General features: G+C 38.7%; 2 protein-coding genes across 4 annotated transcripts in view; one reads left to right on the forward strand and one right to left on the reverse strand.

The window, feature by feature from the left end:
* bcn92 (LYR motif-containing protein bcn92) overlaps positions 1–24,986 on the forward strand; it is a 165,966-nt gene that overhangs the window by 43,231 nt on the left and 97,749 nt on the right. The window contains exon 3 of one of the 3 annotated variants that reach the window (XM_053770306.2): positions 10,828–14,602. The exons of the other annotated variants lie outside the window; for them this stretch is intronic. Within the exon in view, the coding sequence (XP_053626281.1) occupies positions 10,828–10,878 (51 nt within the window). The 3' untranslated portion in view covers positions 10,879–14,602. Of the gene's footprint in view, positions 1–10,827; positions 14,603–24,986 lie in introns of those variants that run through there. 3 annotated transcript variants of the gene reach the window in all.
* Positions 23,053–24,986, reverse strand: part of LOC128684172 (apolipophorins) — a 183,518-nt gene continuing 181,584 nt past the window's right edge. The window contains exon 13 of the mRNA XM_070095041.1: positions 23,053–24,631. Within this exon, the coding sequence (XP_069951142.1) occupies positions 24,482–24,631 (150 nt within the window). The 3' untranslated portion in view covers positions 23,053–24,481. The remainder of the gene's footprint in view (positions 24,632–24,986) is intronic.

Here is a 24,986-nt window from a genome sequence, read left to right on the forward strand (position 1 = left end):
ACATGAGGGAATGGGTGTGCGCCGTATGAAAAAAATTGGGGACACCTGGGTACCACATGGTAGGTCCAGTTACATTCAGCTTCATCTTGGGTCAGCATCATGGCACATCCTCGTGATTCACTCACACCTCGTTGTATTAACACTCTACTATTCGAGGAAAGTGATATAGATCGTGAGTTTAGTGGATTTGACACCAATGGGGCTAGTAATATTCAAGGAATTAGTGAAAATGTTGACGATAACCCAGATGACCTTCAGCCCAACCTCTGGGGTAGCCACACCTCTCCTAGGGCCAAGCACCTCTGGGGTAGCCAGTGTGGCCACAGCAGACCCTTGGCCAAGCACTTCTGGGGTGGCCAGTGTGGCCACACAAGACCCTGGGCCAAGCACCTCTGGAGTGGTGAGTGTTACTCATAGGCAACTTCACAAGAGGAAACTATCATTTTCCTGGTGTTTTAGTGATAATGAAAGTGATGTAAGTGATGATGAGATTGATTTTATGCCATTTGAGGATTCGTCGAGTGATAGTGAAGTTCGTTATTCACAAGTGAAGCGTACTTTTAGGCATCGTTGTCTACGTTCAGGCAGTGTGCCATATTCAGTCCCCAAGGGTCGTGGCAGGTCACGATCCAAAACCCTGGCCACTGATAGTGAAAGTGATCATGAAGGTGAGTATGCAGGGATGGAGGAAGTAGTGGTGGGTGGCATGGTGCCTAGACCACATGGCGCAGTCGGTGGGCAGACAAAGGACCGCCCGGCATCCCCTCAACCATGTGCTGCCCCCCACTCCTGTCCCCCCTCCTGCTCCCCCTCGCCCCATGCCACAGGTCCACCCTGCGCCATGTGATCGTGAGTGGAACTGGACACAAAGTATATTCGTGCCACAGCCTTGTGATTTTGATGTGAGTGGTGGAAGTGGTATCCAGCCAGAATGTCCCATAATGAATGAGTCTACAGAGTTAGACTATTTCCAGTTGTACTTTGACGAGCCTATAATGAACTTGATAGTGACCCAGACAAACAATTATTACCTATATGTCATGGACAACACAGCAGAGGTTGGAGAATCTCACGGCTGCACAGGTGGAAAGACACAACAATGGCTGAAATGTATTTATTCCTTGCCACTGTCATGCTTATGCCACATATCTACAAGAACAATATACGTAATTACTGGTCCACACACCACTTCATCAGCACTCCAGTTTTCCGTGACCTCCTTCCCTGCAACAGATTTACTCTGTTGCTACGAATGTTGCACTTCTCAGACAGAAATGCGCCAAACAGAAATGTCCTTCAATACAAAATCTGGGAAGTGTTTATGTATTTGAAGCAGAAATTCAATGCATACTTTTATCCCTTCAAGAACATTGTTGTTGATGAGTCCTTGATTCTGTTCAAGGGACGCCTGTCATTCAAGCAATATATACCGAGCAAACGTAATTGCTTTGGTATAAAACTTTTTGCTATGTGTGACTGTGAGAGTGGTCTTGTGTTGGGTGCTATTGTATACACCGGGAGAAACACACTCGATGATGACAGACGGATGTTGGGCATTTCCGGTGATGTTGTTCGCAGGATGATGGAACCATACCTTGGCAAGGGCCATACATTGTACACAGACAACTGGTATACAAGCCCTATGCTCGCTGATTTCCTACGTGTGAACAATACTGATGTATGTGGAACAGTGAGAAGGAATAGAAAACATATGCCAAGGTTCAGTGGAGGCAGTGTTGAAGGTGCAGTGCAAGTGTTTCATGGGACGTGACATTGCTGTCATCCATCCACAGAAACGAGATGGTACAAACAGACAGACTGAGGAGGTTCAACAAAGAACCTATTGTAAGGCCAGCTGCTGTCGTGGACTATATGAACAATATGCGACTAGCTGACAAGTGTGACATGATGATAGGGTTTGTTGACTGTGTACGTAGGAGTCGCAAGTAGTATACAAAACTGTTTTTTCACCTTGTAGACATTGCAGTGCTCAATGCATTCAATATGTACGAAATAAATTCTAGAAAACGACAACGTTTTGCAGAATTCTCTCTGGAAATATAAACACATATGCAGAATAATATGATCCTTTATTGACAATGTTTCGCCCACACAGTGGGCTTTTTCAAGTCACAAACAGATCTACCTGGGGTGGAAGGTATGCGAGTATTTATAGTCAGGTTCAGAATGCTGAGGTCAGGTGGAGAATGCTGCATCTGATGATGTACCGAGTGGAGTTATAGAGTCTAAAATCTTGGGTAGCTTGGAAGGGAGATTGGATAAGTTTGTGAGCAGACCTTCTGCAGTGTTCTCCCATTCCTATGCTCTTATGTGGGATAGCGATGAAGAAGTTTCTTCGCAAGTGGTTCAGCTATGTTATAGAAGCCACTATTCTGGTTGAAGTTGTCGGATATAGAAATAAGTGATGATTCCAGGATTCTTCAGTATTGAGTGTTGTCTTCTGTGGCGATAAGTCTTGAGTTTCTGTAGTTTATCAAGTGGTTGTGTGAATTACGGTGTTGTACACAGGCATTCCTTGTATCGTCAGACCTGCTTGCGTATTGGTGTTCTGAAATACGTTTTTGGAGGTCCCTTGATGTTTTGCCCACGTATAATTTGTTGCACTCATTACAAGGGATTATGTATACCCCTGCAGAGGGTGGAAGCTTGTCCTGTCTGTCACTGGTAATGTCCTTGATGGTCGTGGTTGTGGAGGTAGATACTTGGAATGAGGTATTGGAAAAGATGTTGGAAACGTGTTTGGCAGTGGAGTTGGTGGGGAGGACTATGTATCTCTTCTCGGCAGTGTCTTCTCTGGGTGTGTTGAAGATGTTTAATGCCCATCGTCTGCAGTCTCTGATGAAGTGACGAGGATAGTGGAGTTTAGAAAATACTTGTTCAATTATAGTGCATTCTTCCTCAAGAAACTCATTGCTGCAGATTCTGAGTGCACGCAGGAAGAAGCCTATAATTACACCACGTTTAGTTTTGGTGTCGTGGTGAGAGTAGAAGTGGAGAAGATCGTTCTGGTTGGTGGGTTTTCGATAGACTTTAAAACAGAAGACAACACTCAATACCGAAGAATCCTGGAATCATCACTTATTTCTATATCCGACAACTTCAACCGGAATAGTGGCTTCTATAACATAGCTGAACCACTTGTGAAGAAACTTCTTCATCGCTATCCCACATAAGAGCATAGGAATGGGAGAACACTGCAGAAGGTCTGCTCACAAACTTATCCAATCTCCCTTCCAAGCTACCCAAGATTTTAGACTCTATAACTCCACTCGGTACATCATCAGATGCAGCATTCTCCACCTGACCTCAGCATTCTGAACCTGACTATAAATACTCGCGTACCTTCCACCCCAGGTAGATCTGTTTGTGACTTGAAAAAGCCCACTGTGTGGGCGAAATGTTGTCAATAAAGGATCACATTATACTGCATATGTGTTTATATTTCCATTGTGTCGGTATTTTATACCATTTATTTCCAGAATTCTCTCTGAATGTTGTCAAACAGATAGCAAGAAAGTATGGTACCAGACCTATACCTGCCCCTCAACAGCGACTTGTCCCACAACCACAGCCAATGGGGGAAGTGCCAGACCGAATCACTCCTAACTGTCACTATCTGGTACCAATACCACCTATCCCAAAGAAGAAGAATTCCCAGAAAAAGTGTGTTGTGTGTGCTACCACCAAAAAACGACCCCAACAGCGGAAGGACACATGATTCATTTGTCATCAGTGTGAGGTGGCACTCTGTATGAATCCATGCTTCATAGAGTATCATACAATTGTGGAATTCTAGAAACATCAGTGGGACATGTAAATACTTGTATATAGTTGTAGATAATAGAATGTGATTCAGCCAGGTGTGCAAAATCACCTGTCAGTATGTACATGTGTGTTTATGACAATATGATAATAATTTTGTATATAATATTGGTATATAAACAACACTTGGCATTGAAATCAAAAGATTTACTCTAAAACATAATTATCATATCATGAAAATCAAGAAAATGAAAAAAAAAAAATGGAAGAAAAATGGTAAATATGTAGAATTTCTGCAAGCGGCAGCGCTCCATGTTGCCGTCAGGTGATTGCCAAGTGCCAACTTCGCGGCCTCATATCTTGGTAAGTACTGACCCTAATTTTTTTCTATTCTAAAACACTTAAAAAAAAAAATGTGCTTTTTTCTATAAAAAAAAAAGAAAAAGATTTTTTTTTTCTTCAAAATATTGGGGGCGCTGCACAAGTGAACGTACAGTATATATACGTTTGAACCGTTTAAGGGTTAAGGCACCATACCATTAGGGAAAAAGAAGATATGAAAGTTAGAGGAATGCTATATTTACAAGTGGAGTTGCAGAATTGCAGAAATTCTGAAAGGTGCTAGATAGAGATGGAAGATACCACACTCAAATTGAATGGATTATACAGGGCCCAGGGGAGGCAGAGAAAGCTACAAACATTAATGAAACTGAAAGCAATCCAAAATATTTTTCTCACTTGCAAAATCCAGGGCAAAAAGCACATCCATTATTGGGCCCTTTCTCAAGTAAGATAGAACTTAAACTGATGGCTACAAAGAAATGAGTGAAAGACTAAGTTTGAATTTGTGTTTGGTGATCCATGAATCAGACTAATGGTTGTCAGTCCAAACAAATTTTTAACAAGCAAGACCATAAACTAACATCTCCAAAATTTCTGACATAACCCTAACCCCACTTGATTTTGAAAAGGCCATTAATAGGATGTCTATGCACTCTGTCTGAGATCCAGACTTGTGGAATTCCATGTTCATCAGGAGCTGCAAGAAACCCCTATCAGTTGCCTTGAATAATGTTTGCAGAGAAAACCTATATATGGGGGTCATCCCATATATGTTAAAAACAACAGATGTAACCTCATTCCATAAAGGTGGCACTTAGCAGAGGCACATGTCCAATTTCCCCTTGAAGACTTCTACAATTGTTTTTTTTGCAGTGTTTCTATCTTGTGGTGTTAACTCTTTCAGGGTTTCGGCCATACTAGTACGGCTTACGCACCAGGGTTTTTGACGTACTAATACGCCTAAATTCTAGCGCCCTCAAATCTAGTGAGAGAAAGCTGGTAAGCCTACATATGAAAGAATGGGTCTATGTGGTCAGTGTGCGCAGTATAAAAAAAATCCTGCAGCACACAGTGCGTAATGAGAAAAAAAAAACTTTGTGTTTTTGGATTAAAACAGTGACTTTGCACTGTATTTTCGTATGGTATTTATTGTTGTATTCTAGTTTTCCTGGTCTCATTCTATAGAATGGAAGACATATTACAGAAATTGAGATGATTTTGACTGATTTTACAATGAAAAGTATCTTGAAATTGAGCTCAAAGTAGCAGAAATGTTCGATTTTTACCAATGTTCAAAAGTAAACAAATCATGCTAAGCTTCCAATACACGTCAACTGGTGAGTTTAATATTCTTTCACAAGTACGCGGATATTATTTATACCATTTTTTACACTAATGCAGTAGTCTGCATAACAGTAAATCTTCTAATTTTTGTGAGAATAAAAATTCAAAGTGGAAAGTAAAAGAATGTAAGACGGGCATTGGGACATGACTAATGAACAGAGGAAATGTCATTTTAGTGCCAGGAATGTCTTTCTTGTTTATTCTGGACCCTATTTGGAAATTGGCATCTTTTGAAATTTGTGTGAAATTGGCAAAATTGCTATTCTGACCACTGTATTGGATAGTTGAAATCGTTAAATGGGTGGTTTCTTGCACTCATTCGATAGAAAAAATGGAGTTCTAGTGAAATATTCATGATTTTTGTCGACTAGTACACGGGAATTGGCCGAAAATAGGGCTCAAAGTGGGCAAAATCGCCGATGCGTAAACATCGTTGAGACTGCTAACTTCGCGAGAGCGTAATTACGTAAGTTTTCCATCAAATTTCATACTTTTGATGTCATTATGATCGGGAAAAGATTCTCTATTTTTTCATAAGAAAAATAATTTTTTTTTTTTTTTAAATTTAGGCGACCCTGAGAACAATTTTCTGAGAGGGCCTGTTGACCCTGAAAGGGTTAACCCTTTCAGGGTCCAAGGCCCAAATCTGGAGTCACGCACCAGTGTCCAAGAATTTTCAAAAAAAAAATTTGTTATTTTTTCTTATGAAATCGTAGAGAATCTTTTTGTGAAGGTAATAAAACAAAAAGTACGAAATTTGGTGGAAAATTGACGAAATTATGCTCTCGCGAATTTTGATGTGTCAGCGATATTTACGAATCGGCGATTTTGCCGACTTTGACTCCCATTTTAGGCCAATTACATTATTCCAGTCAACCAAATTCTTAGCTATTTCACTAGTATTACTTCTATTCTATCGATTGAGCACAAGAAATCGCCAAGTCAACTGTTTCAACTACAAAATAAAGTGATCGGAAATTGTTAATTTGGCCAATTTAACACAAAGTTCAAAATATTCCAATTTCAAAATAGGGTCCAGAATGAACAATGTAGGCATTCCTGGCACTAAACTAACATTTCCTCTGTTCATTAGTTATGTTTTGAGGCTTTACAAATAAATTCCATTTTGATTTTTTATTCACATAATGAATTTTTATTCACACCAAAAAATAGAAGATTTACTGTTATGCAATACTGTAATAATTGTATAAATATCATCACCATATTTGTGAATGTATATTAGACCCACCAGCTGATGTGTATTAGACGTGTGAGGTCGTTTGTTTACTCTTGAATATCGGCAAAAATTTAACATTTCTGCTACTTTGAGCTCAGTTTCAAGCCATTTCCAGTGCTAAAACCAATCAAAATCATCTCTATTTTTGTAATATGTCTTCCATTCTATCAAATGAGACGAAGAAATCGCAAATACAACTATAAAAAACATACGAAAAAACACTGCAAAGTTGCTGTTTTAATCGAAAAATCATGATTTCATTTTTTTTCTCTCATTATACACAGTGTGCTGCAGGATCTGTTTTATGTGGTGCACACATACCACATATATGTATTCTCTCATATCTAGGCCCAAATGTACCACTCACAGTTTATCAGAGTGAGCTGAGCTCATGGCGTAGATCTACGGTTTGGACCCTGAACGTAAAGCCGTAGATCTACGGGACGGACCCTGAAAGGGTTAAACAGTTTCAGCCCATGGATGTTGATACAGTATTCTCTTATTGTGCTTACAGTTTGCCTGCTTTTCACTGGGTTTACTTTGCACATTCATCCATGTCTTTCACTCCAGTATATTTTTATAGAAGTGTGCAGATTTGAAGCCAAGCCCTCAAGTACCCTCCATACATACAGTACAGCCTCTCCTCACTTAATGATGTACTCATTTACTGATGCCTCAGAGTTACAATGGGAACTGATCAGTATTCATACCTAAATGTATAGAGCTGATTTCCTCTATATTTTTTATGTCAATATACAGTACATACACTACTGTATAAACATTTAAAAATATACCAGAAATGTTATAAATGGTGCAAAGGTGACATTAAAACAATATCAAAGATTTTTGACACAAACTCCTTACCATTACAGTATGCTCCTCACTTAGTGACGAATTTGTTTAATGACGTGGTCTTAGGAATGGAACTCCATCATTAAGTGAGGAGAGGCTATTATTATGTGTCTGCTTCACTCCAGGAATTATAAATTTAGGACTTTGAGGTGTTCCCAGTAATTTAGATGCTTTATTGGCTCTCTGTGGGGCCGTAAATGATTTGTGTATCTGTTCCAGCTCTGATCTCTCTCCTGCTCTGAAAGGAGCTGTTAGCTCTGAGAGAGCACAGTTAATCTGAAAAGTGTCATTATTGGCACTATTTCCTCTTTTTTTTAATTAAAGTTCTCATTATCCACCCTGTCATTCAGTTGGTTTTTGTGATACTGTATTTGCCTTATTGTGCTCTTGGAAAGAGAGGTCAGCTGACATTATTCCAGATCTTTTACATGTTCCTTTAATTCTAATTGGTGATCTTCTTGCTTTATGTATACAGTCTCTCTCTTGAGTTCTTCATTCTTTCCATATCTAAGCAGTTGGAACTTGTCACCATTGAACGCCATGTTATTCCACACTGCCCACTGGAAAACTTTGTTTATATCTTGAAGTTTTTGTCTTCTACTGAGGTGATTATGCTTATTTTAGTATCTGCAAGTAATGATACAAAACTGTGACAAGTGGTTTTCATGTATGTTTGCTTATGAGAATGAGAACAGTAAAGGCACCAGGACTGTGCCTTGGGGTACTAATCTGCTAATGCTGAACTTTGCTACATTTATCACTACTCTTTGTGTTCTGTTTGTCAGAAAATTGAAAATACATTTGCGTACTTTTCCAGATTTTATTACCCTGATAGGTTTCCTTTTTCTTTTTATGATGCTTCTTTGAGTTTGGCCCATTAGTTTTTCTCAGCTTTGTTCAGGATGGTTTACCATCTTGTTTATCACTGTTGCAGCATTATGGAATTTGGGCTTATCTCCTTCTGTGTAGATGATTTTGCTGTTTCTTGTGCTGGTATAATTGGAAGGTGGCTGTTGCAGACAGACAAAAATTCCTTGGCCTTTTTGATTGCACACTTCTAGAAACCTAAAACATCACTCTTTAAGAGTTGCCGGGTAATGCTGATGGTCCAACACCTTTTTTTTTTTATTTTTTATTAACACATCGACTGTTTCCCACCAAGGCAGGGTGGCCTGAAAAAGAAAAACTCATCATCACTCACTCCATCACCATCTTGCCAGAGGCATGCTTACACTACAGTTATAAAACTGCAACATTAACACCCGTCCTTCAGAGTGCCGGCACTGTACTTCCCATCTCCAGGAATCAAGTCCGGCCTGCTGGTTTCCCTGAATCCCTTCATAAATGTTACCTTGCTTACACTCCAACAGCATGTCAAGTCCTAAAAACCATTTGTCTCCATTCGCTCCTATCTAGCATGCTCATGCATGCTTGCTGGAAGTCCAAGCTCTTTGCACACAAAACCTCCTTTACCCCCTCCCTCCAACCTTTCCTAGGCCATCCCCTACCCCACCTTCCCTCCACCACAGATTTATTTACTTTTGAAGTCATTCTATTTCTTTCCATCCTCTCTACATGTCCAAACCATCTCAATATCCCCTCCTCAGCCCTCTGGATAATAGGTTTGGTAATCCCACACCTCCTAATCTCCAAACTACAGATTCTCTGCATTATATTCACACCACACATTGCCCTCAGACATGACATCTCCACTGCCTCCAACCTTCTCCTTTTTTCAACATTAACAATCCATGCCTCACACCCATACAAGAGCATTGGTATAACTATACTCTTATACATTCCCTTCTTTCCTTTCATGGATTATAAAGTTTTTTGTCTCCACAGACTCCTCAGTGCACCACTCACCTATTTCCCCTTGTTAATCCTATGATTCACCTCATTCTTCATAGACCCATCTGCTGACACATCCACTCCCAAATATCTGAACACATTCACCTCCTCCATACTCTCTCCCTCAAATCTGATATCCAGTCTTCCGTTACCTAATTTTTTTGTTACCTTCATCACCTTACTCTTCCCTATATTCACTTTTAATTTCCTTCTTTTACATACCCTACCAAACTCATCACCCAACCTCTGCAACTTTTCTTCAGAATCCCCCAAAAGCACAGTGTCATCAGCAAAGAGCAATTGTGACAACTCCCACTTTGTATTAGATTCTTTATCTTTTAATCCTACACCTCCTGCCAACACCCAAGTATTTACTTCTCTTACAACTCCATCTATAAATATTTTGAACAACCATGATGACATCACACATCCCTGTCTAAGGCCTACTTTTACTGGGAAATAATCTCCCTTTCGCCTACATACTCTAACCTGAGCCTCACTATCCTCGTAAAAACTTTTCACTGCTTTCAATAACCTACCTCCTATTCCATAAATTTGCAACATCTGCCACATTGTTCCCCTATCCACCCTATCATATGCATTTTCCAAATCTATAAATGCCACAAATACCTCTTTACCCTTATCTAGATACTACATCCACGCACATTCAAACATCCCAATTTTATAAAGTTTTTGCTTTTCCTTGTTTTTAGTAATTTATACAGGAGAAGGGGTTACTAGCCCATTGCTTCTGGCATTTAATCGCCCCTTACGACACGCATAGCTTAGGAGGAAGAATTCTGTTGCACTTCCCCATGGAGATAAGCAGAAATAAATAAGAACAAGAACTAGGAAGAAAAATAGAAGAAAACCCAGAGCGGTTAGTATATATATGCTTGTACATGCATGTGTAGTGTAACCTAAGTGTAAGTAGAAGTAGCAAGACATACCTGCAATGTTGCATGTTTATGAGACAGAAAAAGAGACCAGCAATCCTACTATCTTGCAAAACAATTACAGGCTTATGTTTCACACTCACCAACACCTCTGCATTCCCCAATTATCTGAGTGTGTGTTATCCTTAATTTGTCATATCTTCAATAGAGCTTTCATACTTACTTTGTGTACCCTCCTTTCTGAAAGTCCTTCTGTTGATGTAAATTTTCTGACTTCATTCAAGGCTTACAGTAATCTTCTGACTGAGGTTTTAAATTCTGTTTTATGTCCACTCTAAACACTTTCTCTGCCATTTTAGCTCCCCTTTCATTAGCCATCCCTTTTAGATTACAATACTGTATGACCCTCATGGGTCAAGAGAGTCAGGATTCATGAATAAAATAATAATCATTTATATTTTACTTCCAAACACTGAAATTTTTGTTTATAAGGTTCATCAAACTCTTGCTTCTCTCTTACAGGTTGTGATTGGACAGCTTTACAGACCTCCAACATTGATAATTGAAAAATAGGTTAATATTATTTGTTTAGTAGGACAATCCAGTAATTATATGTTAATGTGTCAGTAAACAGTACCAGTAGCTTAATATTGAAACACTATATGTGATAGAAGGTTGACATGTATAAGATTGTAACAGGATAACAAAAATAATTTAATAAAATAGTATATTCTGTCTTCATTAGATTGCCACCAGGACCATTTACCTGAGTGACATTATTATAATCAGAGTTAAAGATAACTATTGTAAAGTTTACAAAGTAATTTTAATATTCTGAAGCTTTTATAGATTAATGGGCTGGGGTCTGACATTACTCAGATGAATGCTACCTAATACATTTATTATTCTGTTATATTTTTTATAGCTTACATGAAACATCTTTTCGGTGTAAAACTTGTTATACTTTATTGTACAGGGGATCCCCGATTTATGAACACCTGAGTTATGATGATCTACATTTATGAATGGGGTTCAAAAGACATGATATTGAGAAAATAATTGTTTTATCAGTGCCAGTTTGCAGTTATGAACACATGGGATACAATTATCCTTTGTGTGGTATTATCATTTTCTATATAATAGGTTCAAGTTTAAACACTGTTTAAACTTGAAGTTTAAACACTGGGAACACAACTACTTCATAAGTGCAACCACTAAGAACTCAACTCGTTAGTATGTGTAGGAGCCCCTGGATAGTTGAATTCCCAATTTCATGAAGGTTACATTCCTGGAGGCCTTGTGAATCTTGAATTCTCAAATACTAATACAAAAATTCTCTTTGAATACTAAATTTTATTTTAGAGTACTAAATTTTATTTTATGTTGCAGAGCCTATAGCTCTTTAAATATCACTCTTATCTGATTAACATTGACATTCATAGAAAAAGTGTTACAGTAAACATAGGGAAAGCCATTGAGCACATTTTGAAGAAAATTCTTTGGGTAATTTTCAACTTGGGGTTATGTGGTAAGCTAAGAAAATGGGCACCTCCAAAAGAAATTGTATATATTCAAAGCCATTTGTGAGATACCCTTCAGTTAAAACATATACTCCAGTTTCACGAATTTTGAAGTTCATGAATGTGGGGTTTCAACTGTACTTTGTACTAGAGTTTATAGTAAACTTCACTAATGAGATTTTAATATATTAAAAGAATTCTTGTGCCTTAAATGCATACCATAGTAACAATATGTTGGATTGGTACATTTTAAGCTTAATTGTTCTTAACTATGCTCAAACACTATTGAGGTCTCATACTTGTTAAACGTTGTGTATATTGATGAAGTGTTACAATTAAACCTCAGATGAACCAGTTGCTCACAGAAATGTATATTACAGTATAATGCTAATCTATGTACACTTGTACATCATTTAAGAAACAGTCAAGTAGCGTGAAATTGTGAGCGTGTTCATGAAACGTTTACATTGAAGATACCCCTACATGATATTTAATTAAACAATTTTCAGGGAACACAGCATTAAGTTTCTTGTAATTTGAATTGACTTAGATGAAATATTCATTTTCTTACCAGTTTTAAAAGCAACTGATGATATTTTTAAGATAAATTTTCATTTGGGTGTATATAGTGGATATATTTCTTATTTAATAAAATTTGAGATTACAGTATTTTCCCTCATCTACACATTTCCTATAAAAATATTTGTTCACAGTTGTACCTGTAGAATCATCTACACCTTATGAAATTCTCTATGAAAATAAATATATACATTGGACTGAAGAAGCCACTCGTGGCAGAATGTTTCCTTTAACCCTTTGGGGGTTTCGGACATACTAGTATGGCTTATGACCCAGGGTTTTTGACGTACTAGTATGCCTAAATTCTAACGCCCTCAAATCTAGTGAGAGAAAGTTGGTAGGCCTACATATGAAAGAATGGGTCTATGTGGTCAGTGTGCGCAGTATAAAAAAAAATCCTGCAGCACACAGTGCGTAATGAGAAAAAAAAAACTTTGACCATGTTTTTGGTTTAAAACAGCGACTTTGCACTGTATTTTCGTATGGTATTTATGGTTGTATTCTAGTTTCCTGGTCTTATTTATAGAATGGAAGACATATTACAGAAATTGAGACGATTTTGATTGGTTTCACAATGAAAAGTACCTTGAAATTGAGCTCAAAGTAGCAGAAATGTTCGATTTTTGCCAAAGTTCAAAAGTAAACAAATCATGCCACGCGTCCAATACATGTCAACTGGTGAATCTAATATTCTTTCACAAGTGCGCTGGTATTATTTATACCATTTCTACACTAATACACTAGTCTGCATAACAGTAAATCTTCTATTTTTTGTGAGAATAAAAATTCAAAGTGGAAAGCAAAAGAAATGTAAGAGGGGTGTGGGGATGTGACTAATGAACAGAGGAAATGTTATTTTAGTGCCATGAATGTCTTTCTTGTTTATTCTGGACCCTATTTGGAAATTGGCATCTTTTGAAATTTGTGTGAAATTGGCAAAATTGCTAAATTCTGACCACTTTATTGGATAGTTGAAATCGGCAAATGGGTGGTTTCTTGTGCTCATTCGATAGAAAAAACAGAGTTCTAGTGAAATAGTTATGATTTTTGTCGACTAGTACACTGGAATTGGCCGAAAATAGGGCTCAATGTGGGCAAAATTGCCGATGCGTAAACATCGTCGAGACCGCTTACTTCGTAAAAGCATAATTCCGTAAGTTTTCCATCAAATTTCATACTTTTGGTGTCATTATGATCGAGAAAAGATTCTCTGTCTTTTCATAATTTTTTTTTTTTTTTTTTTTTGAAATTTTGGCGACCCTGAGAACAAGTCTCTGAGAGGGCCTGGCGACCCTCAAAGGGTTAAGCGAGTAAGCGATAGAAAAATGACACGAAAATAACTCTCCAGTGTTGTTGGATGTGTATCGGGCCGCTGAACATACGCCAGCCTGCTATCTTCCACCACCCTAAACCTCTACCAGAATCTCCTCCATCAAATTAACTAATTAAACTAACATCATCTCCAAGGTAAGTGTAAATATAAAAGTGTAAGTATAAAAGTAAATATAAGTGTAAATATAAAAGGACCCTAATGGAACTAAGTCACTGACTTTTTTGGGTTATCCTAGGTACTTTACACATATGCTGCTATGTATGATAATCTATGTCTGTAACTGTATTTGTGTATACCTGAATAAACTTACTTATTTATAAATTAAAATGTAAATATTTCTTATTTATAAATTACATATATTGTTTAAGTGTGAATAGTGGTGGTGGCTTCTGCTGCTGCCTCCACCACCACTAATATGTATGGCTTCTTTCAGTAGCCCTTATAAACCCCACACCACCACCACCACCACTTACTCCTCTTATACATTATGACATACTTTATTCATTCTAGAGTATATATCATGTTTCTATGTTATTAATATTGTTTATTATGTCATATTAGATGAATTGTGATAGGTAAATAAGCCGTAGAGATGATATTAGCGTCATATTGAAGCATAATAAACTCTCCTTCCTCTTGCCTCCTACTTGTCTTCCATACACCAACAAGAGTCAATAAAGGTAAGTGTGATGTTAACCCTTTGACTGTTTTGGTCGTATATATACGTCTTACGAGCCGCCGTGTTTGTCGTATATATACTCATAAATTCTAGTGGCTTCAAATCAAGCAGGAGAAAGCTGGTAGGCCCACATGTGAGAGAATGGGTCTGTGTGGTCAGTGTGCACCATATAAAAAAATCCTGCAGTATGCAGTGCATAATGAGTAAAAAAACTCCTTTTTTTTTTTTAATTAAAATGCCAATTTTGTGGTCTATTTTCGTATAGTATTTATTTATGGTTATATTCTCATTTTCTTGGTCTCATTTGATAGAATGGAAAACATATTATAGAGGTGATTTTGATTGGTTTTACTATGAAAAGAACCTGGAAATGGAGCTCAAAGTAGAGGAAATGTTTGATTTTTGATTTTTTATTTGATTTATGCAATCTATATATACAGGACCTTAAATTCCAATATTAACCTTGACCTAAAATGCTTTCTTGATAGTTGTGACAGGACCCACAGGCATAACACCAGACACAAACATCTCTACGACATTTCCCCTTGTCCGACTAAACCTTTACAAAAACTCAATGTATGTCAAAGGTCCTAAAATCTGGAACACTCTACCTGAAAACTCTAGAACAGCAGACACATTCATCACCTTCAAAACTACTGTTAGAAAACATCTTATCTCCCTGATACACCCCATCAACTAACTACATAAAAACCACCTGGTGGTCCACATTTACACTCACTCACCCATTTGACTATAAGCACAGAAATACGTATCCTAATCTTAAAATAATGATTTCTAACTAGTCATAAGTTTGCCTGTGATACTCCAATATAGAAACTATGTATTGTGCCAAAACAAAAGCATTCACATTGCTAAACTTACAAACTAGTATTTGTCACTTAGTATTTAGTCAACTTACTCCACAATTTGTTATAATTTAGGGTTAAGAATTAATCTAAGTTTGCCCGAAATGCCTAGCCATGCTAGGTGTTCTAGTGGCCCCCTCTGTAATTAGTATTTTACTACATGTAAACCACACAATAACCAAAATCTGTAAACCTTGCATTGTAATCCTTATAGAGAATAAACTTTGATTTGATATGATTTGATGTTCAAGAGTAAACAAATGATGTCATTGTCCAATAAATGTCCAACTAGCCATTCTAATATGCAGTCATGAATGGGTTGATGTTATTTACACATTTATTACAATATTCCAGTAGTCTGCAAAACAGGAAATCTTCTAATTTTTGTTTGAATAAAAATTCAAAATAGAAAGCAAGAGTAATATCAGAGGGGCCTGGAGACGTGACTGATGAACAAAGAAAATGTTATTTTAGAGCCATTGTTCATTCTGGACCCTATTTTGAAATTGGCATATTTTTTAATTTGCATGAAATTGGCCAAATTGCCAATTTCTGACCATGTTATTGGGTAGTTGAAATCAGTAAATGGGCAGTTTCTTGTACTCAGTCATTAGAACAAATGGAGTTCTAAAGAAATAGTTATGAGTTTGGTTGACTGGAACAATGGAATTAGCTGAAAATAGGACCCCAATGGAAATACGTAAGTCACTCTGACTTTTTTGGGTTATCCTAGGTACTTTACACATGCTGCTATGTATGATAATCTATGTAACTGTATTTGTGAATACCTGAATAAACTTACTTATTAAAATGTAAATATTTCTTATTTATAAATTAAAATATTTCTTATTTATAAATTACATACATTGTTTAAGTGTGATAGTGGTGCTGGCAAAATCCTCCACTGCCACCAACACGGCTTCTCTCAGTGGCGGCCCTTACACCCAACAATAACACTTACACCATTTACTTCTCTCATAGATTATGGCAAATTTTATTCATTCTAGAGTATATATCATGTTTCTATTTTATTAATATTGTTTGTAAAGTCATATTAGATGAATTGTGATAGATAAATAAGCTGTAGAGATGATATTAGCGTCATATTGAAGCATAATAAACTTGTCTTCCTCTTGCCTCCTACGTGTCTTGTCATACACCAACATTATGACATATTTTATTCATTCTAGAGTATGTATCATGTTTCTGTGTCAATAATATTGTTTATAATGCCATATTAGATGAATTGTGCTAGATAAATAAGCTGTAGAGATGATATTAGCGTCATATTGTCTTCCTCTTGTCTCCTACGTGTCTGTCATACACCAACAAGTCGAGTCAGTAAAGATAAGTCAGTAAAGATAAGTGTGATGTTAAATATTCATTTATCCATTTTATTAGTGCTTTATATTTATTTGTCATTGTTTTCTGTATGTATATTTATATTTAATCTTTAAAAAAAAAATTTTCATACTTTGGGGTGTCAGGAACGGATTAATTCTATTTCCATTATTTCTTATGGGGAAAATTAATTCGACCAACGGCAAGCTCTCTGGAACGGATTAATGCCGTTGGTTGAGGGTCCACTGTATTTGAAATGCCTTTCCTAACAAACACTCCATCCTAGCAGTCTTTTTTGATCTTGAGAAGGCATATGACACCACTTGGAGGTATAACATTCTAGCCCAAGCCCACTTTTTAGTTTTAGGCCTCCGTGGTAATTTACCAACCTTCCTTGCTTCTTTCTTATCTGACAGACATTTTTGGGTCCATGTTGGCGCCTCGCTTTCCTCAGACTTTGTACAAGCTGAGGGAGTCCCACAAGGTTATGTCCTTAGCACTACCCTTTTTCTATTAGCTATGAATGACCTACCTTCCGTTCTTCCACCGCATATTTGGTCGTCACTTTATGTAGATGACTTTGTTGTAGCTTACTCAGGTGCTGACTGTCACCTAGTAGCAGCCTCCCTTCAAGATGCGACTGACTGAGTTTCCCATTCGGCCACTTCACATGGCTTTAAATTTTCAAGTACGAAAATCCATTTCATTACCTTCACTAGGTGTCCTCTTATCCCAGATACTCCATTGTATTTACACAGCTCCTGTAATACAGAATGTGATACGGTCAAGTTTCTTGGCCTTCTCTTCGATTGCCGGTTGACATGGAAACCTCACATTTCTTCTTTGAAGGCAACTGGCCATGGTTGGCTGAATCTCCTTAAAATTCTCACGCATCGTTCATGGGGAGCAGATCGCCGAACTCTCCTCCATTTGCATTCCACCCTAGTCTTGTCCAAGCTGGATTATGGCCAGCAAGTGGCAACTGTGGCTTCTACAATTCTTTCTAAATTGGATCCCCTTCATCATCAAGGTCTCCATTTATGCCTTGGTGCCTTTTGTTCATCCCTGCATGCATTTGCCTCTATGCAGAGGCGAATGTTCCTTAGCTGATCATCGTGATGTTCATTGCCTTCGTTATTTTGTCCACGCTCATGATCTTTATGTTTTTTCTACGTATAGGTTAGTCTCAGACATTAGTAGAGTCCCATTTTTTGGCACCCCTGCCTGCTCTGACCGTTTTCTCTTCATCTTCACTCTGGTCTTCTCCCCAGTTGTCTCCCTTGTATGTTCATGTAGCGTCTACCTTTTCCCATTTCCCTTGGGAAGTTCCAACGGTTCATGTCTGTTCTCCCCCACTACCATGCGCCAAAGCTTTCCTGCCTACAACTGCTTCTCACTCTCTTTTTCTTGAGCACTTCTGGTCACATGCTCATGTCACTGCTGTTTATACAGATGGTTCTAAATCTGATGGTGTTGGGTTTGCAGAAATATTCTTTGATTATAATAATTTATTTCATTTTTTTTTTTTTCAAAATATTTGAAGCGCTAGCAGTGAACACGTAGATCAGTGTTTGGATAGTTAACAAGTGAACCCTTTCAGGGTCCGTCCCATAGATCTACGGCTTCACGTTGAGTGTCCAAACCGTAGATCTACGCCAAAATTCTAGCGCCGTCAAATTTAGCGCGAAAACGCTCATAGGCCTACATGTGAGAGAACGGGTCTGCGTGGTGGGTGTGCGCCATAAACAAAAAATCTAGGCGCCCGCATAGCATTGTGGGAACGCCGGCTCAGTTACCCTTGTTCACCATGCTTCGTCGCAAGTCAGCTCTCACTCCCCGGAAAATTGGGACTCTCCTCTTCCTATCTGATAGTTCTGACAGTGATGGAAGTGGAAATGAAGACGAATTCTATGGCTTTGATCAGTTAGTGACCGAAAAGAATGACCAGGATATCGATAATAGTGCAGAAAACCCTGACGATCCTCAACCTTCTACCTCTGGTGTGGGCACTCGTGACTCACTGTCGGTTGTTCCTCAACGCAAGAGAAAACTAATATTTTCACGTGGCCAGGCCTCTGACTTCAGTAATAATGATGATGATAGTGACGTGGATTGTGATTTTATTGCGCTCGACGATCATTCGAGTAGTGATAGTGAGGAATCATATTCACCAGTGAAGCGTCGGTATGTTCGCCGCCGCATGCGCTCGGGTAGTGTACCCTATGCTGTGCCCAGGGGACGGAGTACATCCTGTGGCCCTACACCAGTTTTAGGTAGTGATAGTGAGGATGATGTGGCTACACTTGGCACGGATAGACCACAGGCATCAGTGGATGGTGTTAGTGGTGATGGTAGTGGCACCGCCATGCGTGACTCACCAGCCCACGTTGGGACCCACGCTGCTGACTCGTCAGTTCAAGGACAAAGTGGAGCGTCAGCCACCAGCCCACCACAACCACAACCACCCGCACAACCAGCCTATGATGTCCAGTATCCACCAGCAAACCGTATGTGGGATTGGCAGCAAAATCCCAATTTTGTTCCCAAGCCTCACCACTTTGATGACTCTCAAAGTGGAATTCTACCTACTTGTCCCCTTGGAACCACGGCCAATGAACTGGAATTCTTTGAATTATTCTTTGACCAGCCATTGATGGAAACTATTGTCAGGGAAAGTAATAAGTATTTTGAGTACACCATGGCAAATACGATCTTATCACCACAGTCAAGACTACATAAGCAACAATAATGCTTATGCCTCATGTGTATAAGCATAATATAAAAGCATACTGGTCCACAGATTGGCTAATTTCTACCCCGGTCTTCAGTGAAATCATACCAGTGAACAGGTTTATCTTACTCTTACGTATGTTGCACTTCTCTGACAAAACCAGGCCTGACAGAAGTGACAGGTTATACAAGATTAGAAATGTTTTCATGTATCTCAAACAAAAGTTCAGCATATACTTTTATCCATTCAAGAATCTTGTAATTGACGAGTCTTTGATTTTGTTCAAAGGTAGACTGTCATTCAAGCAGTACATACAGAGCAAGAGGAAATGCTTTCGTATAAAACTGTTTGTACTCTGCGATTGTGACAGTGTTGTATACACGGGTATTGTTGTATACACGGGTAGTAAAACATTGAAAGATACCAAGATGTTATTGGGTATCTCAGGTGACATAGTGAGAAACATGATGGCACCTTATCTTGGTAAGGGGCATACATTATATACCGATAACTGGTACACAAGCCCATTATTCAGTGATTTCATGCGAGTGAACAAGACAGATGTGTGTGGCACAGTGCGTTCTAATCGTAAACATATGCCCAGGCTCAACGCAGGTGCTTGTGGTGATGACGTGCAGGTGTTTACTGCCAATGACATCATGGCATTACGGTGGCATGACAAACGAGATGTCACATTATTGACAACCATTCACCGTAATGAAATGCAAGACAGTGGCAAAGTTGATCGAGTGACTAATGAATGTATTCAAAAATCAGTGACAGTGATTGATTATACACAAAACATGCGCTTGGTTGACAAATGTGACATGCAGATTGGTTTTGTTGACTGTGTTCGTAAGAGTTACAAGTGGTACATGAAACTTTTCTTCCATCTCATGGACATTTCAATGCTCAATGCATATAATATGTACCAAATAAAGACTGGCAACAGACCACCGTATGGTGAATTTTGTTTGTCTGTTGTCAGACAACTCATAATGAAGTACAGTGGACCCCCGCATACCGTTGGCCTTACATAACGTTAAATCCGCATACCGATACATTTTATCGCTAAGATTTTGCCTCGCATACCTCTAAAAAATCCGCTCAACGCTGATCGTCCGAGACACGTCTATGTGAGGCCTGAGCCAGCCTCACATGTTCCGCTGGTGGCATTGTTTACAAGCCAGCCTCCGCGGTAACATCCAAGCATACAATCGTAACATTTCGTATTATTACAGTGTTTTTGGTGATTTTATCTGCAAAATAAGTGACCATGGGCCCCAAGAAAGCTTCTAGTGCCAACCCTGTGGTAAAAAGGGTGAGAAATATTATCGAAATACTGTGGTACCATGGTCAACTGCTGCTGCTGCTGCTGCTGCTGCTGCTGTAGTAGCACTGTCAGCTGCTGCTGCTGCTGTAGCACCGTCAGCTGCTGCTGCTGCTGTACCACCGTCAGCTGCTGCTGCTGCTGTACCACCATCAGCTGCTGCTGCTGCTGCTGTTGTAGTACCGTCTGCTGCTGCTGTAGCATTGTCTGCTGCTGCTGTAGCACTGTTAGCTGCTGCTGCTGTTGCTGCTGCTGTAGCACCGTTGTTGGTGTGGCTTATTGAGAATACCAAGAAACAATTAACCCCAGAGGGTTAGCCACCCAGGATAACCCAAAAAAGTGTGTCATCGAAGACTGTCTAACTTATTTCCATTGGGGTCCTTAATCTTGTCTCCCAGGATGCAACCCACACCAGTTGACTAACACCCAGGTGAACAGGGAAAAACGCCTGGAACTAGTGCTCATATTGGTGAATTTAAAGCCAGCAAAGGTTGGTTTGAGAGATTTAAGAATTGCTGTTGCTGGATCAGTCAGCTGTTGCTAGATCAGTCAGCTGTTGCTGGATCAGTCAGCTGTTGCTGGACCAGTCAGCTGTTGCTGAATCAGTCAGCTGTTGCTGGACCAGTCAGCTGTTGCTGAACCAGTCAGCTGTTGCTGGACCAGTCAGCTGCTGCTGCACCACGGTCAGCTGCTGTTGCACCATCAGCTGTCTCTGAACATGACTCGTCCCGAACCTGTCCGTCCAGCCTGAGCGCCTGCCTTGCCGTCATTGTTTACAAGCCAGGGTGGCCGGTTGCATGCATACATTCGATACATTTTGTATTATTCCATTATTTATAGTGCTTGTAACTGCTAAATAAGCCACCATGGGCCCAAAGAAAGCTTCTAGTGCCAACCCTGTGGTAAAAAGGGTGATAAATACTATCGTACCACAGTCAGCTGCTGCTGCACCACAGCTGCTGCTGCACCACAGCTGCAGCTGCACCATGATCAGCTGTTGCTGCACCCAGCTGCTGCTGCACCATGGTCAGCTGCACCACAGCTGCTGTTGTTGCTGCACCACCAGCTGTATTACTCGAAGATGTGGAGAGAGTGTTGTTGGTGTGGCTTAACGTGAAACAATTACCGAGAAACAATTAACCCCGGAGGGTTAGCCACCCAGGATAACCCAAGAAAGTCAGTGCATCATCGAGGACTCTAACTTATTTCCATTGGGGTCCTTAATCTTGTCTACCAGGATGCAACCCACACCAGTCAACTAACATCCAGATGAACAGGGAAAAATGCCTGGAACTAGTGCTCATATTGGTGAATTTAAAGCCAGCAAAGGTTGGTTTGAGAGAATTATGAATCGTAATGACATACACAGTGTGAAAAGGCCTGTTCTGGAAGAAAATGCCAAACAGGACCTACAGTACTCAGGAGGAAAAGGCACTCCCAGGACACAGTGTCTCATCAGTCATTGCTTTATCTTCAATAAAGGTAAGTGTCATTTATTCTTCATTTAGTAGAGTAGTACATGCACAATATATACTGTGCATGTACTACTCTACTATTGTGCATGTATCCTTCTCTTTGTGTGTAGGAAAATGTATATTTCATGTGGTAAATTTTTTTTTTTCATACTTTTGGGTGTCTTGCACGGATTAATTTGATTTCCATTATTTCTTATGGGGAAAATTCATTCGCATAACGATAATTTCGCATAACAATGAGCTCTCATGAACGGATTAATATCGTTATGCGGGGGTCCACTGTACCAGGTAAGAACACCTGCTATACAACAAGGTCCTCGAATTCCTCAGGATATACCCAAGCGTTTGAGGAGGGAAGGTGATCATTTCATAATACAACTTCCTTCAACTCAGAAGAAATTTGCTCAGAAGAGATGCATCGTCTGTGCACAAACAAAACGACAGCAACAAAGACGCAAAGACACTCGGTTTATGTGTGAGGAATGTAAGGTGCCTCTGTGCATGGTGCCTTGTTTCAAGGAGTTCCACAAGCTCCAGCAGTTCTAAAACCATGTCCAGTGATTGTAAATATGTAAATATATGATAGAACATTAGTATTATACAAGATTTGTGCATGTTTATTGTAATAAACAACAGTGGTAAACAATAATATGATAATAACTTTAGTGCGGTTATTGTGTTCAATACAGTGAGTTTATATATAGTATACATTATATACAGTATTGGTCTCTCAGGCCCCAAATGTTAGTAGGAATAGAAAAAAAATGGAAAAGAAAAGAAAAAAATGTAAAAACCGCAAAATAATGTAGTGTGCACAAAAACTAGTTCTGGTGGCACAAAGTGGTTTTCTTTCGTGTTATATAATGTGATCAGAGGACAAATAAAATAATGAATCAATGCTTCAGAATTATTTTAAAAACATTAAATTTGTATATTTCATTTACAGTAATGTACAGTACAATACATGTATTATGATCACCGGCACATGCTTGACTGACAGTATGCCAGATGCTTGTCATGTTCAAACTTTATAGAAGCCATAAAATAAACACATTACAATATACAGATGAATAAGGAACAGAAACACCAAACCTGTGGTAAACATCTTTAATTTACTGTGGCTTTGTTGTTTGTCCCTTATTCGTCTTGGATTCCCTCGAGGAAAATCTATGTAAACTATAGCAATGGGAACGACTGATTTACTCCACAAACTCTGATGATACTTTTCGCACTCCCCTCAGCCCTTTCTAGTTCAGTCTCTTGCTGCCCTTTACCCTTTCACCATCCACTACCCCGCTGTTATCCGTAACCTATTACTCATCCATCTCCCTTTTGCCACCTGATGCCCTCGCTTCCTTCCTGCCCTGCAGCGCTGTATAGTCCTTGTGGCTTAGCGCTTCTTTTTGATTATAATAATAATATAGCAATGGGAAACAGGGTAGTGTTGGCACTCATGCTCAGTCACAAACATCTTTTGAAAAGTATATTTATCTGTTGGAGTATTGTGTGTAATCTATTTTAAACACAGTTTAAATATATAGAAAACTTTGAACACACTGTTCCTTCTATTTTTTATATGTAGGACATATAAAAAATAAAGAAACCATAGTAAGACAAGGCTATTTCAGTTATGGCATGACTATATTTAGTAATATATTTTAAAATATTTGGCTTCAGTTATCAGAAATGACTGGGACCAGAGCTTCTTTGGAATTCTGGAATGTTAGTCAGAGGAAGAAGAAAACCAAATGGTCAAAATTGCAAAGAAAATCCACATTGCTTTTGCATTACCCAATAAATATCACAAATAGCCAAATAAAAACAGGAATAAAAAAAATAGACATAAAAGTAGCACTTGAGATTTCTGTTTGTTGGATTTATGTGAACACAGGGAATGTATACCCAAATTCGGTTTAATGACTTACTGGAGATATTATATAATCAAAGAAAGCACTAAACCGACAAGGGTCATGCAGATTGAAGATGTACTGTAATGGACATTAAAAAAAAAAAAAAAAAGGAAAGCAAAATCTGCCTGCAAGAGAAAAACTTTTGTCTGTCAAAGGTTAATGATATCTCAAAATCCAGTACTGTACCATAATGAACAATACAGGCAAGTCTCTCGAGCTCGGATAAAATTTCTTAGACGTATCCTTGTTCATTAAAGCCTTAAACTCGACTTGCAACTAATCTGTTCATTTAGATTTAAATGCATTCCTCATACAATAACAATCATTAGGAGTCAGATATATGTAAAAATACTGTATTATTAATATATACTATGAAAAGCAATTTGTGCAAAGAACTGATAAATTTAAATATTTAATTAACTGAAGAGGCTCTCTGCTGTTTATATGCATTACTAACAACTTTGACAAAGGCTCTACTGAGGACTCTTCTGAACAACTTCATGTAGTATGCTGCTCTGTCATCTTCTCGAAGTGCTGTGATGGAAAATACTCCTCCTCCACTCTGCAAAAGAATATAGTCATAATGCCCAGTTGAATATCCTTACAATATAGATTTATGTGCAGTATTTTCTCCAGCACAATAGGTTAGCATATATCTTACTAAGTGTATGGTAGGGTTATTACTGTAAGAATTAGATGCAAGACAGAGAGCAGGATTGCAGATGAACAAGGAGGCTATTGAATGGGTAGGGGATTTGTAGACCAAGTGTTTACATTGAAGCATATAAGTGAATAACATTTAGATAAAGGTAGGGAAGTTTTCATTGCTTTTGTGGATTCTGAAAAGGCATATGATAGGGTGGATAGGGAAGCAATGTGGGAGATGTTGCAAGTGTTTGGAATAGGTAGTAAGTTAC

The sequence above is a fragment of the Cherax quadricarinatus genome, chromosome 4 (assembly GCF_038502225.1).
Source record: "Cherax quadricarinatus isolate ZL_2023a chromosome 4, ASM3850222v1, whole genome shotgun sequence".
NCBI classification, from domain to species: domain Eukaryota; kingdom Metazoa; phylum Arthropoda; class Malacostraca; order Decapoda; family Parastacidae; genus Cherax; species Cherax quadricarinatus.